The following is a 17,193-nucleotide window of genomic DNA, read 5'->3' as shown; positions in this document are numbered from 1 at the left end:
TGGGGCTCCCTGCTCAGTGGGGAGTCTGCTTCTCCCTCTCCCTTTGCTCCTTCCCCCGATCATGCACTCTCACTTTCTCCCCCATGCTTTCTCTCTCTCAAATAAATAAAATCTTTAAAAATATATATTTTTGAATGTGTCCATTTTGTAAGTAAAGAAGGCAAGATGGGGAGAAAGCATGCAGTTTGTGGTAGCATCAGCTATCAGAATCTCTAAGGTCTGAGAATCTTCTGGAACCCCAGAAGTACACAGCTGCTCCAGGGTTTGGTACTTCCATTTTAGAATTAGACTGGCTTTAGTTTAAATCCTAGCCCTGCCACTTACTAGCTGTGTGACTTGGACAGATTATTTAATCTCTCTGAGCCTCAATTTCCTCATCTGCAAAATGGGAATACAACCATCTACAATGCAGGACTGCCATGGGGAGCAGGCTACGCCAGCTATTTCCCCCAGTGCCTGCCACATAATAGGAGTTCATGAGAGGTTAAGTGCTACTGTCGCCCTATTGTTTACTTCTTGGGCTGCTCGGAGATTCACACCAGCTTGTGAGAAGATAATACTACTGGTAGTGTGATACTTGGTGAAGCTACTTAAATGACCCTTGTTTACAATTGGTCGCAGGGGTTGTATTACATTCTAGTTCCTGGACTTCTGAGATGCAGCCACACAGGTCATGCTCCCTGAACCCCAGGGGAATGTGGAACACACCCAGGAGAGGCCAAGAGGTCCAGTCCCTAAATCTAAAAGCCCCCAGGCAGCCCCACTGAGGGCCATTATGGTCCATGTTGTGGTCAAGATCCCTGGGCCTTACAGACCCTAAACTGGCCAGTGGTGTTGAGTGTGGGTAGGAGGGCACCTGACGGAACACAGGTGTTTAGAGTTTAGAAATCCACACTGGGATTGTGTCCCGTCTTTGTACGTTAAGTAGAAGGTTTCCAATTAAAGCATCTTCTGTCCAGTGAATTGTTGACCTACTTCCTACTGTTGCCTCAGGATACATTAAAAAAGCAGGCTGCTCAAACTCAGATGTGTTCTTTATTTTGGCACTTTCCACCCTCCTCAGGGCAATGAAGACTTTCTACAATGTAATAAAATTCTAAATAGGATACTGGGGCAGGGGGGAGGGGAGAAAGAATCTTCACTCTAAGAGGAGGCAAATGTATCATTCAGAAGGCAGCTGACCTCACACTGTTTTCCCAAGTGGAGAAACAGTGAAAGCGGCCCCAGGTATGAAGGGAAGATCAATCCCAAGTGTGCCCCCATGGGGATGGGCCCTGGTCAGCTCTGGCTCTGTCTGAGGAGATGCCAAATGGTCCATTAACTTTAGAAAGCTGTCATACCTCATAAAACTCCCTTTATTACACTCTCTCAGGGCATCTAATAATATTTTTTACTATGTCCATCTCTCAACCTTCACCTAAGTAACTCTCTACCAATATTTTTGACAGCAGGAGAAAGATGCCCTGAGAGGAGAGTGGCAGAGGGCGAGGGGAGCAGAGAGGGAGGACCCAGGGATTCCCACAGCTTTGCTCAGTATGGCAGGACACATTCTCCAGGGAGCGCCCCAGGCTGTAGCCTGGGGGCATCACTCTTAGGGGAAGAAGGTGCTGCCCTTAAGGGTGAGGTGGGGGAGAAATCCCAGAATTGCCTGTGAACGGAGGGTGCTTAGAAATTATAAGTAGAGAAGACTGCCAAAGGAGAGGGCTAGAGCCTTGACATTTTAGAAGCAAGGGAGTGGTAAGACTATGGTGAAGGTAAGGAAATTATGGTTTGGAGGCAAGAAACAAGAGAACTGTCAGATTTAGCCAGATGCCAAAAGAAGGGCTCTTGACAGAATGGCACTGACAATAATCTCTGTGTTGAGTGCTCCTCACCTTTGGGGGCTCTTCAATGTTGTGTGAGAGCACAGAGATTGGAGGGTCTTCAAGGGCTTCCCCATGACTCCCTAAAACCTTAGTGGAGGCTGCTGGAGAAGTTATTCTAGTAAAATGAGTGTTAGCTCCAATACCCTCAGTTTTCCACCAAGATGGGGGAAGACCACTCAGGCCTCTGTGTAGTTCCTGCCACAAAAACTTGCTGAGTTTCTAACTCTGAGCACTATGCGGATGAGCTAAATGCTGCAGGCGATACAGGGATAAAACAGACGTGGCCATTTTCCTGCGTAGAGTCTGCGAGAGAAAGAGCAAGGCATTACGTTACTTATTTTAATGAATTTTATTGCATATCTACTATGTACCAGGCACTGAGGTAGATGTGCGTAAGTGCTTATGAATAAGACAGACCAGCCCCTGCCCTCCAGGAACTAATATTCTAGTTGGAGACAGAAACTGAACACTTAATTATAAAAGTAATACAACTTGGGGAAGAGGGTGTGAAAGGGTGCTATGGACATGCTTAAGAAGAAGAACTGATCAGTCTGAAGGACCAGGGGAACATACATTATAACCACAATAGATTTTAAATCCAGTGAGGATTCACGGAATGGAGAAATTGCTTTGGAAGCACACAGAAGAAAAAAGTTCTTTGTATTGAGTTTTGGAGGATGGACATGGAATTTAGACAGAGAGTAGGGTGTAAGTTTGGTGACCTACACAAAGACGGTGTGCTCAAAGATCGGAGAAGGAAATCAGTGAAGGGCTATAGGGAATCAGGGTCTCGGTGAGAGCTGAAAAGAGCTTTAGATGTCACCTGGCCACGGATGGGCTGAGGATCATGCAGGGGGCAGAGAGCCACAGGCACAAGTCCCAGACCCCTGGCTAAATGATTTAAACTTAGGCCCTGCACTGCATAAAGCCAGAAAGTGGTGTTAAAATCCCAGTGTTTCTACCAACTCTTTATGTGACCATGTACATGATACCTTATCTCTCTGAGCCTGAGCTCCCTCTCTGATAAAACAGAGGTAGTAAGTGAGACCTCACAGGCCTTTCACATGATAAATGCTCAAAAATATCAGTTCCATGTTCTTGATTAAATGACCAATGAAGAGTCCATGACTGTCTCTGTGCATATGGTGCCAGGGTCAGAGAGGTGATTTAGGAAGTACCATGCCACATCAGCATGTGCAGTGGATCAGAGAAGGAGGAGGGAGCTGTCTAGTGGCTGAGTGGGGACAGAATGGAGGAGAGATGAGGGGAGAAAGACCAGGAGGGAGGTACCCGGGGCCCGAATGAGGGAAAGGTCAGTAAGATTCAGGTGGCTGAAAAGGAAGGACTCAAAGATGATGCCAACATTTTGAGACTTACTGAGAGGATGGCGGGGTAATAAGCAAAAACAGTGACATCAAGAAAATAAATTTGTTGGAACTGTTTTGGAAATGAAGAATAAATTATTTTTAATTTTACTAACAATCTACATGGAGAGCTTCAGTAGGTATCTGAACTATAGCACTGGAGTTCAGAAATGCTGTGGAGACTGACAGTGTGAATTTGGGAATTACTTTATAGCTGTCATCATTGAAGCCACTGGTGTAGAAGAATTGCAAAGAGAATGAAGCCTAGTGAGAACCCTGGAAAAGCACGTGCTCTATTCGGTAGGCAAAAGGGAAGAAAAAGAACATCCTGATTAAAAAAAAAGCAAAAAAAAAAAAAAAAAGGATTTCTGATTCCTAAACACAAGATAATATAGGAGCCTGGGGAGAATGCACTGCCATGGGGTCAAGAGAGATGGTGCTCCATGCCCTGGAGACATAGAAAGGGGGATGAAGACCCCTGAGGAGGGTCTCAGAAGTCTCTGACCTCAGAGAGTATTTTTAAGGAGACAGGCGGGGGACAGGCTACAAAAGCAGGACAGAAAGGATGGTAAAAGGTGGAGGTTGTAAGTAAGTATGTGCTCTGGGGAAGTTTATTAGCAAGGAAGTAAAAGAAAATTCAGTTACTTGTTCAACAAATATTTACTGAGCATCTGCTATGTTCCGGGCACTATATTACAGGCCTATGAGACATAAAGGGCAGCTTAGGAGTATGGATGGTTGAAAGATTTCTTTAAATAGAAGAAACAGGGACAAGTTTTACACTTGGGATTTTGGGAGCGGAGAGCAGAAGGATGCCAGGGACCAGAGCAGGGGAATGATGGCAGGAGGAGTATGCAGAGAATAGGTAAGGAAGAAAATGTTGACAAGAAGAGGAGAAAAAGCTCCTGTCTGCTAAGAGCTGAAAACTGATAGACCTACACCCACATTTCTGTCCCCAGTGTACTTCCTCAAGGTAAAGGTATACACTTAAGAGATCCTACTGGGGCAGGTACTGCATCTTATAATTTAATGCTATCCACAGATTCTGGATTTTCTGTCTACTTCACCTTGAAATTATATGCAGTCTTTAATCAGAGGACAGTAAGAGAGGGACCTTTTCATAGCACTTCCATTTAATTATAAGGTTTCCAGTCCTTGAATCATGTTTGTATGCTACAGTGTTCTTCATGTTTGCTAGCTTAGGGATTCTTGAGAACTTCTAAAACCAACTTTTCTAGAACAGTGGATCAGTCCTGCTTCGTACCACACCACAAAGAACTGCTGCACAGAGACTCTCATCCCCACCTCATTCACCATATACAATCTCTAACGAGGCAATGTTGTGAAATATCACATAAAAAATGGGGCAACACACGTCCTTGGCATGGGAATGGCCAGGCTTATTCCAGCCTTAGTGTGTGACACTGCTCACATCATCATTGTGTCTGACTTTCCCCACATGGTGGGCCCACCAGGGGTGCAGCAGGAGAGACTGGAAGTATCAGTGTGGATCATCTCGGGTGCAGGTTAATGCAACTCCCAGGGCTCTCCCCAAACTAAGACTGTGATTCAGACAGTCAACAACTGGTCTCTACTCCAACTAGATCCAGTTCAGAAGGACAACCATAGTAACAGGCGAGGATAAGAGATGGAGAGAGAATTATATACCATGTCCCTACAAAGAGAAGACCAAAAACTGAGTGATGCCAGAGCATCAACACCAGGGGCCTCCTAAAAAATTTACGTATTAAACACAATGGGAGTATCATCAGGGCTGACAGCAGCACCTACCAGTGCCCAGTTGTTAAAATATGATATACTTCCCTAAACTCCCAACCTCTCAAGTATCTCCTGCCACTCTGTCCTCTCCTCTAGGGACCCCCACCCCCACATCCAGAAACAAAAAGGTGAATGCCAGGCTGGTGGGCACCTTTAGGACTCAAGTACTATAGCCATGTCCCTTCTAACTGATGCCCATGCCATGTCTACCGTTAAATATTTAGAGTACCACCCAAGGCTATTACTAACCCCATCTTACAATGAGGAAGTTGAGGTTCAGGGAGGGTATTTAACTTGCCCAAAATCACAGAGCTAGTGAAATTAGAACCAGAATTCAAAACCAGTCTGTGAGACTGCAAGACCTGTGTTTAAGGCAGCCTCATCATGCACTGTCCAAACTGAAACACTTCTGAGAGCAAAAGGGAAACCCAGCAAAAGGGAGGCCAGGACAATGAATGTAGGGCTTTGATGAGCAAGCTCGAGCATGGGGTCACCATCACGTTCCCCACCAGCCCTGAAGAGCAAGACAGGCCAAGAGAGGGTGAAACCCAGCCCCACGTGCTTGCAGAGTCCCATAGAGACTTGCTGAAATTACTTACGACTGTTGCTTTCCCCACTGTTTGCTAGATTTGTTAACCAGGGTTCATAATCTTATAGTTGCTAATATCAAAGTCCATCTTAAAATTTTAAATAATTATTACGTTTATTTTAGAGACAAAAGGACAGAAAGGAAATTGGAGAACCTGCACGGTGCTTGGGCTATAGCCCAGGAAAGCAGGTGGTGCTGTAGACAAGTGAGAACTCGAGTCAGGAGAGGAGACCAGCTTCATCCAGGGACTCAGGAGGGTGAACGGGAAGAGGAGATCAGTAATTACCCACAGACGGGTGCTCACCGTGGAAGAAGATAAGCCCAGCTAAACTACTAAGCCCCGAGTTAGGGAGACAGGAGACGGGGCCAGAACCAGTGATTCAGAACAGACTTGGAGTAGATCTGGACCCGGATTCAAATCCTGGCTCTACCAGTGACCATACAAATGACTTTCTGTTTGTCTCCTTATTTGTAAGAAGAAAGGTGACAACATGTACCGTCCCAGATTCTTGTGAGGTTTACATGAAATAGCATAAATATAATGCTTACGTCTGGCACATCCTAACAGACCAGCACCTTGGGAAGGTAAAAGCTCTAGGCAAAGGAACAGATGAAGTAAAATCTACAGGGTTCAGTGACTAGCAGTGTGGCTCCCAGGTTTCTGGCTGCAGTGATAAGGGAAAAAGCAGTGCCACTGATTATAACAGAGAATGAGAGGCAGGGTCAGGCCTGGGGGTGGTGAGGAGGACTGAGGTGCCACTGATGAGCTTATGGGTCATCTGACTGGGGGTACTCATTAGGGAATGGCCACTGAGGCCAAAGCAGGTGAGAGGCCAGGCTTGGCAGTAGGGGTTTAAGCATCGCTGGCATATAGGTGGTATTTAGCACTAAAAGGTAGAAGCGGGGGCCTCCGGGGTGGCTCAGGCAGTGGGTCCTCTGACTCTTGATTTTGGCTCAGGTCGTGATCTCAGGGTCATGGTCGTAGGATTGTGTCCGGCTCCAAACTGAGCACAGAGCTTGCTTGGGATTCTCTCTTACCCTCTCCCTCTGCCCACTGCAAACCCCCAACCCCCCGCAGCCTGCCACCACTCATGCTCTCTCTCTCTAAAAAAAAGGTAGAAGTGGTGCCCCAGGGAGAAAATACAGAGACCTTAACCTAAACCTAGACCTTAACCACAGAGAAGTTGTGAACCTGAGAGTCTGTGAACAAGATTTAGGGAGCCTGTGAACATTGTAAAACTATACACAAAATGTTGTCTGTGTGCATTTCCCTGATCCAAGCTCTCACTAAATTATCAAAGGAGTCTATGAGCCTGTCAACCCCACCTCCAGGTTACAAGCCAGGAGTGCAGAGCGAGGCACCCTGGGGGAATATGGACATTCAGGAGTCAGGTAGAGATAAAAAAGAGACCATTATGGAGAAAGCAAGAGACCCAGGACATCAAGAAAGAGATTCAGAGAGGCAACTCCAGAATCCAATGAGGCTGAGGAGTCAACTAGATTAGAACTGAATCCATCAGTGGAGGTCACTGCAGGGACTTCAAGCATGAAGGGAGGGAAGGAAGGGCCACTGCAGGTTTCTGGTCATTTCATGAAAAAGGGAAGGCTCTGCATAAGGGAACTTGTTCACCTGGTAGCAACAAGAATGCAGCAAATGAAGTTTCACAAATCCAAGTCCATTTCAAGGGTACACACAGCCCCTCCTGCACCACACACAGCAACCAGATCCCAGCCTACTGCTTAGCTTTCTGTCTGCTTGGAGGCCCAATGAAACAAGTGCTGGGCAATCCTCTACTTAGTGAAGGCCTCTACTGTTTGTGTTACCAGAAAGAAATCACACAGAACAAAGGCAGGGCCCTGACGCAAGCATACGTCTTAGATGTGTGCAAGGCACCTGCAGACAAAAATAATGTCTTAAGCTCCAGGTAAGCTGGACATGTAGCATGTTCGTTAACAGCACCTGCTTTGGGAGAGTCAGACTCAGGGTCTATTGCAGCTCTATCACTTACTAGCTGTTGCCCTGGGCAAGCCAGTTAATGTCCCAGTCTCACTTTCCTCCATCTGTAAAATGTGAACAGTAATTCAGCTTCAGCTTGGCTGTGATTATTTAATGAGATAATACATTTAAGCACTGAGCTCAGGTCTGATACACCATCAGCTCAGTGGTGCTATTTTTATAGTCTAGAGCAGCACTGTCCAAATGTGAGCTACATCTGTAATTATACATTTTCTAGTAGCCCCATTACGAGAGCAAAAGAAAGAGGTGAAATTAATGTTAATAAATTTTATTTTGCCCATGTTATCCAAAAGATTATCATGTCAATATATAATGAATATAAAATTATTAATGTGGTATTGTACATTATTCTTCCTATCAAGTCTTTGAAATCTGGTAATTTACACTTCGAACACACTCAATCCAGACCATTCTCATTTCATGTGCTCAACAGCCACACGTGGCTAGGGGCTACCATCCTGCACACAGAGCTCTAGACCTCCAATTACATGTCCCCCAGCAGGCAGACAAGGTACATAATTCTCTCCCTCTCTAAAAATCACATTTTCCCATGACATTTTGAAATGATTTTCTGATCTATTACTAAGTTAAATCCATATTTCTAATTGCTTTTCAGCCCTTTCTACTTTAGCCATAAGACTGCTAAAATGTTCCTGGTATACACAATATCCTAACATTTTAGTGATGCTCTGAAAACTCACCACAGCGGACTGTATAGAGAAGGAAATGACCAGATGACAATGAAAGAACTGCCAAGTAATGAGCTAAAATGGTGCGAAGGAATGAGGGGGAGGGACGGCATAAGATATATTTAATGAGCCAAGAAAAGGACAATCTCCAAAGCTGCAGTCTGGCTAAGAACTGCTAAGAAAAAGCAGCACTAAAGTCAGTGGGGTACAAGCTGGGTGGGTGGGTGGGTGGGTGGGTGGGGGGTGCTGGGAGCACAGGCCCAAAAAGAGCAGAAGCACACAGTAGGCCCGCAGCACAGATACACCCCTGGGGAGCACCAGGTGTAACACTGCCTTGTACTATCTTGGCTTTCTCGTCAAAGGCAGAAGAAGATGAAAGATGGAGAAGTGCTATTAGAGGAAGTTGGGAAAGAATCTCAAAGCTTTTCTTTTTCTGTAGTCACAAGAGAGAATTAACTTAGTGTAAAATGTATTTTTCCAAGTGTTAAATTTAAGGGAGTAATAAACTTTTGGCATGAAATACTGATAGAACGTTCACTGCATATATTAACATACTTTTTAAATGATCATTTAATAAAATAATATAGATTTTCTAAGAGTAGATTCAAACTCTGCAAAAAAAGAATTTAAGCAAAGAAATGAAATTACTGTCTTAAGTAGTCACAAGGAGACCACTTCAGCACACGTGAGAACCCCAAAATCTTACAAAGTGTCTGGGCCACTGACATTAGGGGCAAGAACCCTTCAGCTCTCACTAGTCCCAAAGTTACACAACACATCAGTGTGCTCTCTTCACAGTGAATAATGGTGCCCAGAGAGGTCCAGCTCTATCTGATAAATCTGGCTCAAGAATGCAGGGAGATGTATAAGCCAGTTAAGAAAGATAAAAGGGCCATGCTTCAGTTTGGACATGTTACTTACTGAAGGAAAAATTCTATTTCGGGTCGTATAGAGTACTGTGAAATCCAAAAAATCTGGGTACCTACTGGTGGTGTGACTGTGCATATAATACTTAACTTCGCTGATTCTAAGTTTCTCCACCTCTAAAACAGACAATACCACTTTGCAGAAGTTTTGTGAAGATGAGACATACTGTATATAAAAGTGCTTTGCACAGTGTCTGATAAAACACGTTTTTAACAAATAGCTGTTATTGATAATAGTAATAAATGAGATATTCATATTTATTCCATATCATTATAAAGGCTTAATTGGAAAGGTTTTAAATAAAGGCAGTATAAGGTAAAGGTCACTAAACTGACTTCCTTTTTGAGTCTGTATATACCAGCATGCAAGTGAGATTCATTTTCTCCATCTCTGAAACCCTGAGTGGTTTTATCACATTTTATTTTTCCTGGCTTAATGAAAAATGAGGAGAAATTGGTCTTGAATGCCTCTGTGGGTGACCTTGAAAACTGTTTTTTTTAAACAACTTATGTATTCATCCATGACAGAATTTGTGCTGGGGGAGGGCGAAGAGCAGAGGTGGTTAATGTATGCTTTTCTACGTCTGCGTGTGTATATGCTTTAAATCTTGATGTACAAGAATTTCTCCCTCATGGTCTCAAAAGGATCTCTCAAGCAACCAGGGATTCCTTGGGTCAGGAAGAAGTACAGCTGAAAAATTAACTCACATTAAAAAAATGTGTAGTATGGAGGCGCCTGGCTGGCTCAGTCGGTAGAGCATGCGACTCTTGATGTCGGGGTCATGAGTTTGAGCCCCACGTTGGGCACAGAGATTACTTAAAAAAAATGTGTAGTATGACTTCCCCCCCACCCACAGCAGTATTTGCATTTTAAGAGGGAGTTTCCCTAAAAAAAGATAACGCAAAGAAAAATCTCTTAAAGTCTAAGAAATGTAAACATAATTGCTATAAAAATGCTGATACAATGCCTTCTTTTGCTGGTAGTAGGATACAGACCCCAGTGACAATAAGTGGGAGAGAAGCCCTTCCTTAGGACCCCTCAAATCAAACTGTACAGGTGACTTTTTACTTCAGCTTAAGGTCAGTCTGGTTTCAAGTAAGAAATCTGCTTAACGGCTACACAAGTTCATGGTAAATGCTGTGCATGTGTGGGTATGTGCACGTAAGTATAAACTTCCTGATAAATTGAACTATTAGAATCTCAACAACATTTAGGGTCCATCTACCAAACTGGAACTTGCACCTGACTTGCTTCTGACTAGTGCGAACTATTAAAGCAAGCTGGGAGCCACGGTACTAACACATTCACAGAAGAGACACAGGTAAGTTTACCTTTCTTTGGCCTGGACGTCGCTGGCAAGCACTCTTTTTTTTCCATTGCTGCTTCTCTTTCTTTCCATCGGCGGATCTGTTCCTCCCTCATCTTGAAGAACAGGATCTGTTTCTGTTCTTCGCTAAGCTCTGCCAGCAGATCGGGATCTATGTACATCTCTGATAGTATCTGTTTCAGCATCTTTGCAGGCCTGGAGTCTTTTACACCTGTGACAAAAGTTCTTGAAAATGGCTTCCAGGTGTGCCTCGTTGGCACGTGGACGTACCCACAGACCTTCCCAGAGATTCGCAGCAATCCTAGTGACTGGGACGATAATTCAGCGAACTGGCTCTTGGTTCCTGGCAGCAAAGATACAGTCCAAAATGCTGTTCGTGAACCTGCAAAGGGCAACAGGCAAAAAGCTGGCAGCGTTAAAATGTAGACGCCAGGCAGGGGCAGGCTCATGAATTAAGCTTGGAGGAAATACAGTATCACTTTTCATTTCAGGTGAAAGAAGAAGAAAAGCTGAGGCACGCTTTGTTAAGAGTTTGTGTAACCCCTATCCCGTAATTTCCAGATACTTTATCAACAAAACAAAACAAACCCTAACTTTTTACAGGTCAATCTCAGGGAAACAAAAAAAATTAACAGAAGTTTGGCCTTCTCCCAACTAAGCAAACGTATTATTACCTCAGAGCCTAACCACCAACTGTATGGCTGAGAAAAGAATAAAAGAAAAAAGAGGCAGAGGAAGAAATTAAACAGTTCTCTCCAAACAACTTATTTCAAGAGAAAATACTGTTTTTGAGATTTCACAGAATTACCGACCCCAAACCAAACTAAAATGGGGTCATCCTCAAGGAAGGAAAAAGAAGAAATAGAGGGGCGCCTGGGTGGCTCAGTCGTTAAGCGTCTGCCTTTGGCTCAGGTCATGATCCCAGGGTCCTGGGATCGAGCCCCGCATCGGGCTCCCTGCTCTGCAGGAAGCCTGCTTCTCCCTCTCCCACTCCCCCTGCTTGTGTTCCCTCTCTCGCTGTGTCTCTCTGTCAAATAAATAAATATCTTTTAAAAAAAAGTGTATTACAAAAAAAAAGAAGAAGAAATAGAAATTAGACCACAATGCAGTTTTCCCATTTCCCCTTTAGTGCTACTTCTAAGAAGGACAAGGCAATTTCCAGACGACCTACCAGAACCATAATAGTGTAGGTACAGGAGAAAACATTTGTGTACACTCTGGAAGGTCACCAGGTTTTAAATGTACCTGTTCATATATCTAGTTTAATAAAATCTAAATTTACAGACCAGAAAAACTGGGGGAATAAAGAGGTAACGAGGTTTGTTACAAAGGATCCCTGCTATACAAAAGAGTTTCTTAGAGGGCTCCTTTAACAAGAAGCCACAGACTCACGCACTGACAAGTGGGTTCACAGTGGTTGGGAGAGAGGGACAATTCCACTGGGGTTTCCCTCATTTACGCATTTCTGTTTGGTTGATTTTTTTTAAGACTTTGAATTTTTTTTTTCAATATAACAGGATACACAAAAAAGCTTACTTCCTGTGACTTTTCAGGATCACCTATGTTTAAGAAGTTGACTAGTAATTTGGTGCGCACAATGCTCAAATAATCTCACCATCTAGCCATGCCTCTCAAATACCTTGTTTCGCCAAACTAAGTGCAAACACTCAAACTTCAGACTATCACTTAGTCATACCTTGGCTGCTCTTAGTTCCTTAACCTTGTCATTTCCACGGGCCAGACTGTAAAGCTCCCTGGGAGTCCCCTGCAGCTTCCCCTCTTCTTCTTCTTCTTCCCTGCAAAGCTGTTTCTTCATTTACACAAGCATGTTCAACAGTCAGGATACCCCAGAATGTTTGCATACACAGCACATAGTCAAATTCTCTATCCATTGTGTAGCTGGGACCTTTATTGAGGCTACAACTATTCTTGCTAACTGCATCCTATAATCTCCTGCAGCATTCAAACTACTGGAACTCAAATGGAACACAATATTAAGAGAAAATTTTTAGGGGTGGCTCTGTTGGTTAAGTGTTGGACTCTTAATTTCTGCTCAGGTCATGATCTCAGGGTCATGAGATCGAGCCCCAAGTGGGGCTCCACACTGAGGATGGATCCTGCTTAAGATTCTCTCTCTCCCTCTCCTGTTACCCCTCCCCATCTAAAAAAATTAAAAGAAAAAAAAAGAGAAAAGTTTTAAAAACAATTAAAAGCAGTGTTTGACTCTCAGTCAGTCATGTCCCTCCCAGGCTCCCTTCCTACCTTTGTATTTTGCTTTGAAAGATGACCCTCAAAGTCTATACCAGCCAAAGAATTGACGTCCTGTAATGCTTTTTTGACTCTTGGGTCCCAACAACCTTCTTGAGGGGCAGGGCCAACTAAATCTCCACTAAAGGAGAGTTTGCCAGAGGCTGAGCTCTGTCTTCACAGGAACCACAGGAAGGATTTGTTTCCTCAGCACACTTGACTCCAGTGTTCTGAGTGGTAAAAAAACCAAAGTGAATGACTCCCTGATGTTCCAGTAAATGTTCTTATGTTGGCACATTCCCTGACTCCAACGATTGGCTTTCACAGAAATAAAACATGGTAGAAAAGGAGGAACCCAGTGAAGCCTAAGGTTTTGTGTTCTGTTCCCCATTTTGAGTGGGGTGAATCTTAGCAACAGTGATGGTGTGGCCTAAAAACCAAAACCCTGAAAGTGCCAAATTCACATTGTTCCTTTTCTCCACCCCAAAGTACTCCTGACAATAAGAGCTTACACACGCTGTGCCAGGACTACCTTAAGCACCTTGCGTGTTTTAACTCATTTTCACAATTACCCTTGGGATTCAGCCCCTCCCTATCCCTGTTTCACAGATGAAGAAGATGGAAAGTGGCAGAGCTGGGCAGTTGGCTCTAAGTCGGCTCTACTGACTCCACTAGTATAGTAGAGCTTCTTTGTAAGCCCAGAATCAGCACATCCCAGGACATGGTACCATATGCGAAATTTCAGAATGAAGACCAGCAAATTTTTGCAGCAACATAAATGCTGACTTGAAGGTGCATGACATAATGCCTCTGAGGGGCAGAAGCCTCATCTAGGTACTGTAGATAAGCTGAGGGGAGACCAGATATCGAAAAAACCTCCCCCCACCCCTCCCAGGAAGGGCAGCAGGGAACTGTCATGGTGGCCCAGGCGTGGATGTTGTTTGCCTGCTTTATTCACCGGGACTTAGTGTTCTCAGTTTCCTCTCTCACAGCCGCTAGGAGCAGCATAAATGGTCCAGCCTCTCACAGATGTGAAGAGTTCCATGGTACCTCTGTGATGAGATACTCAAGCTCTTTCACAGTTTTAATTTGGATTTGTTTTGCCTTTTCTAGCAAACATGGATTTTTAGCATTAAAGTTAACTACTAGATCTTGGAGGAAAGACACTGGCTTCCCTGTGTCCTCAGAGAATACCTGGGGGCTCAGCGGGCAACTACCTTGAGGTCAGGCAGCTGAATAATATGCATGCTATTCTAAGGCTGTTGATTCCCAGCTGGTCTAAATTAACTCCTTCCTCCCTTACGCTCGAAGATGGAAAACTCAAACAGCACAGGGTGCTCACAGAACACCCAGCAAGGACCCCAACGTGGGCTTCTCAAGAGCCGTATGACTCCCATCCAAGAGCGGTATGACTTTCAGCTGTCATTTCACTACTCTGTTTTCTCATCTGTGAAATGAGGGCCTACCTATACATCTTTGTAATTTGAAGACTATGTCATAGAGTCTACGTGAAGTTGCACAGACAAGTGGAGCCAGGGTAGAGGAAATAGGAAGAAGGAAACTAACCAGGGTTTTTCCCACTTTCACTCCCTCACAGGACAACCACTGACATTGATTCAAACTTAGAATGACTATCCCCATCTAACAAACTGAGTGCAGCAAACTTCCAGTTATTCAAGATCCAAAAAAAAGAAAAGCTAACTCGGTTTTCTTCTTGTATAGCACCTTACTTAAAAAAAGAGAAATGACAAGCGACAAGTCCACATCTGCTATTTATTTCTAAAGGGTGATAGGATCAGTTGTTTTCCAGGATACCACAGATTTGGCCTGATTCTCACATCTTCCATAGCCCTGCTCAACAAAATAAAAGTTGTGCTTTTAATGACTCTGAGACCTTAGGGGGGGGAAAGCCTGAGGTAAAGCCTAAATCATAGCAATAATGTATATGGACAGTAAGACCTTAATATTAAGAATATAGTTTGGGGGCGCCTGGGTGGCTCAGTCAGTTAAGCAGCCCACTCTTGGCTTGGCTCAGGATCTCAAGGTGGTGGGATCCAGCCCTTACCTCTGGTTCCACACTGACCATGGAGTCTACTTGTCCCTCTCCCTCTGCTCCTCCCCCCCCACTCGCTCTCTCTCTCCCAAATAAGTAAATAAATAAATAATAAAAATCTTAAAAAAAAGAATATAGTTTGAATTCTACTTCTTTTAAAATGGCCAACTATTTTCATACTTTCAGTTATCTTATTCAACTTTACCTAATAAAGTTTATCTGCAAAAGGGCTATTTTTGAGGATAAAATGAATTTACCAGAGGTGACAGCAATTTGATAAGTTTTGTACATATATACCATTCTTCAGAAATTTGAAGTTACTGTACATACGGATTTATCTAGAAAATTCCACTCATGTACCAAATCTATGCCCACATATGCCTTTCATTTATTTATTCACTTTTAAAAGCTCCAAGTTGTTTCTGGTAAGCAGGCAATCAAAAGCCTTTTAGAGGGGTGCCTGGCTGGCTCAGTCGGTAGAGCACCCAACTCTCGATCTCCTTGTCCTGAGTTCGAGCCGGCCTCGGGGTAGAGTTTACTTCAAAAAAACAAAACACCTTTTAGGAGCTGAGGAGCCTAAGTTTAGAGAGAGGTGCATTGCTTCTTCTCTGTGACCCCTGCGAAGGGAATGACAACTCAGAAAACCGACAAACTAGCATCTCCACGCCCACCCCTTCAGGCGCCCGCGTGAACCCCGAGGGCAGGAGCGGGCAGGGGTGCCCACCTGGCTGAAGAAGACCGTCGCCGGGTTGCCTGGGGCCACCGTCTGGGTCTACCTTCCAGCGGGCGGGCGGCGACGCGCGGCCCTGAAGCCGAACCCCCCCCCCCCGCGGCGCCCGAACCCCACAGGGCAGCCCCGCGTGCCGGCGCGCTGGGAAACCGGTTCCCGGGCCTCTCCCAGAAGGTCTGGGGCGAGGGAGGTCCGCACGGCCCTACCGCCCGTGCGTGGGAGCGCTCGTCCGCGGGTGCAGGCGCTGCGGGGGCACAGGCGGGGGCGCCCGTCGCGGGCCGGCGGGAGGGTGGGCGTGCAGGAGCCCCGGAGGCCGGGACAGACGCGAGACCCGCGGGGCGCCGGGGCTGTTCTGCTAGAGTCCAGAAGTTCTAGGCTAGCCCGACCCTCCCACGCGGCCACCTCCGGCCCGCCCCGGGCTCAGTGACGTGCGCACGCACACCCCTCAGGCACACGGGGGCCCGCCCGGCGCCCCAGAATCGCCCCCAGACCTCCCGAGTGCGCTGCGGCCTAACCCCACCTCGGGACTCCCCGTTACCGCGGCCACACGCCCCGGCCTCTCATCCGCCTGCGGCTCCAGACACCGAACACCGATACCGGACACCGGACACCGGCCGCCCGCCCGCCCGGGCCGCGGTGGAGGGGGCCCTCGGGAGGGGCGCGGGCCGGCCTGAGCGCAGGCGTCGCCGCGGGCCTCCCCCAATGCCCCTCACCCCCGCGCCTTCCGCGCTCCCCCTCGAGCCCCCCCTGACAACACACCCAGTCTTGTCGCCCTCCCCTTTCTCGCCCTCCCTCGCCCACCCCAGGCACCTACCGGTGCAGGGCCCTGCGCTCGCCTCGGAGGCTGACGAAGCAACACCACGTCCACTTGGGCCGCCAGAAGCTGTCGGGGAAGGAAGGGAGGGCAAGGCAGAGGTGCCGGCGAGCCGCACAGGCTGGCTGGACAAACACTCCGGCTGAAAGGTTGGCAAACAGTGTCCCTCAGCCCCGGCCCGCCCGCGCCGCCCCACCCGCGGCCCACATGCCGGAGTGACTGACTGGGCGCTCACGGCCCCACCCGGGCACCTGGAGACGCTCCAGGGCCAGACGTCTGCGAGGCCGCGCGGCCTCCTGCATCCCGGCCCCGCCGTCTGACCGCACACTGCCCCGAGCTGCCGGGGGTCTGGGGCGGCAAGGCCACCGCCCTCCACCTGCAGTCTGTGAAGGCCTGTCGCGCCATCTCGGGACCTGCGGAACTTATTAAAATATCAGCGGGCCCGGCCCCCTCTCCACTTCAGAGCTCAAGGTTTCCTGCAAGGTGGAGCCTGCGGAGGAGGCGGAGAGGCCCTTCTCAGTTACCCTGACTGAGTCCCAGCAGGCCAAGTCAGCTCACCTCTCGGGTCTCTGGAGTTTACTTTTTTTTCTTTTTGTTGACAGTAAGTAATTTATCAGACACTCAGACACTTGTCAGTACCGGTGTGGCTTTGTAGGACAGGATCAAGGAGGCAAAAGGCTGGAAAGATGGAGACTGAAAACAACAGAGAAGGAAAAATGAAAAGGGAAGAAGGTAAAGGAATCTTGTGAATTGCAGCAAGAACAGGTTGGGGTGGTGCATGAAGGGAGGAGC

General features: G+C 46.4%; 1 protein-coding gene across 5 annotated transcripts in view; it reads right to left on the bottom strand.

Annotated features, from left to right (window-relative positions):
• Positions 1-16,820, bottom strand: part of SH2D4A (SH2 domain containing 4A) — a 60,871-nt gene extending 44,051 nt beyond the window's left edge. For 2 of the 5 annotated variants that reach the window (XM_036102379.2, XM_036102382.2), the window contains exons 1-2: positions 16,402-16,818; positions 10,562-10,939 (exon numbers count right to left, since the gene is read on the bottom strand). In XM_036102379.2, coding sequence (XP_035958272.2) covers positions 10,562-10,742 — 181 coding nt within the window. In that variant the 5' untranslated portion in view covers positions 10,743-10,939; positions 16,402-16,818. Of the gene's footprint in view, positions 1-10,561; positions 10,940-15,581; positions 16,070-16,107; positions 16,157-16,401 lie in introns of those variants that run through there. The other 3 variants (XM_078069565.1, XM_036102381.2, XM_036102380.2) reach the window with 3 other exon arrangements.
• Between the last annotated feature and the right edge of the window lie 373 nt (positions 16,821-17,193).

The sequence above is a fragment of the Halichoerus grypus genome, chromosome 3 (genome assembly GCF_964656455.1).
Source record: "Halichoerus grypus chromosome 3, mHalGry1.hap1.1, whole genome shotgun sequence".
NCBI classification, from domain to species: domain Eukaryota; kingdom Metazoa; phylum Chordata; class Mammalia; order Carnivora; family Phocidae; genus Halichoerus; species Halichoerus grypus.
This window is presented reverse-complemented; position numbering and strand designations above follow the sequence as displayed.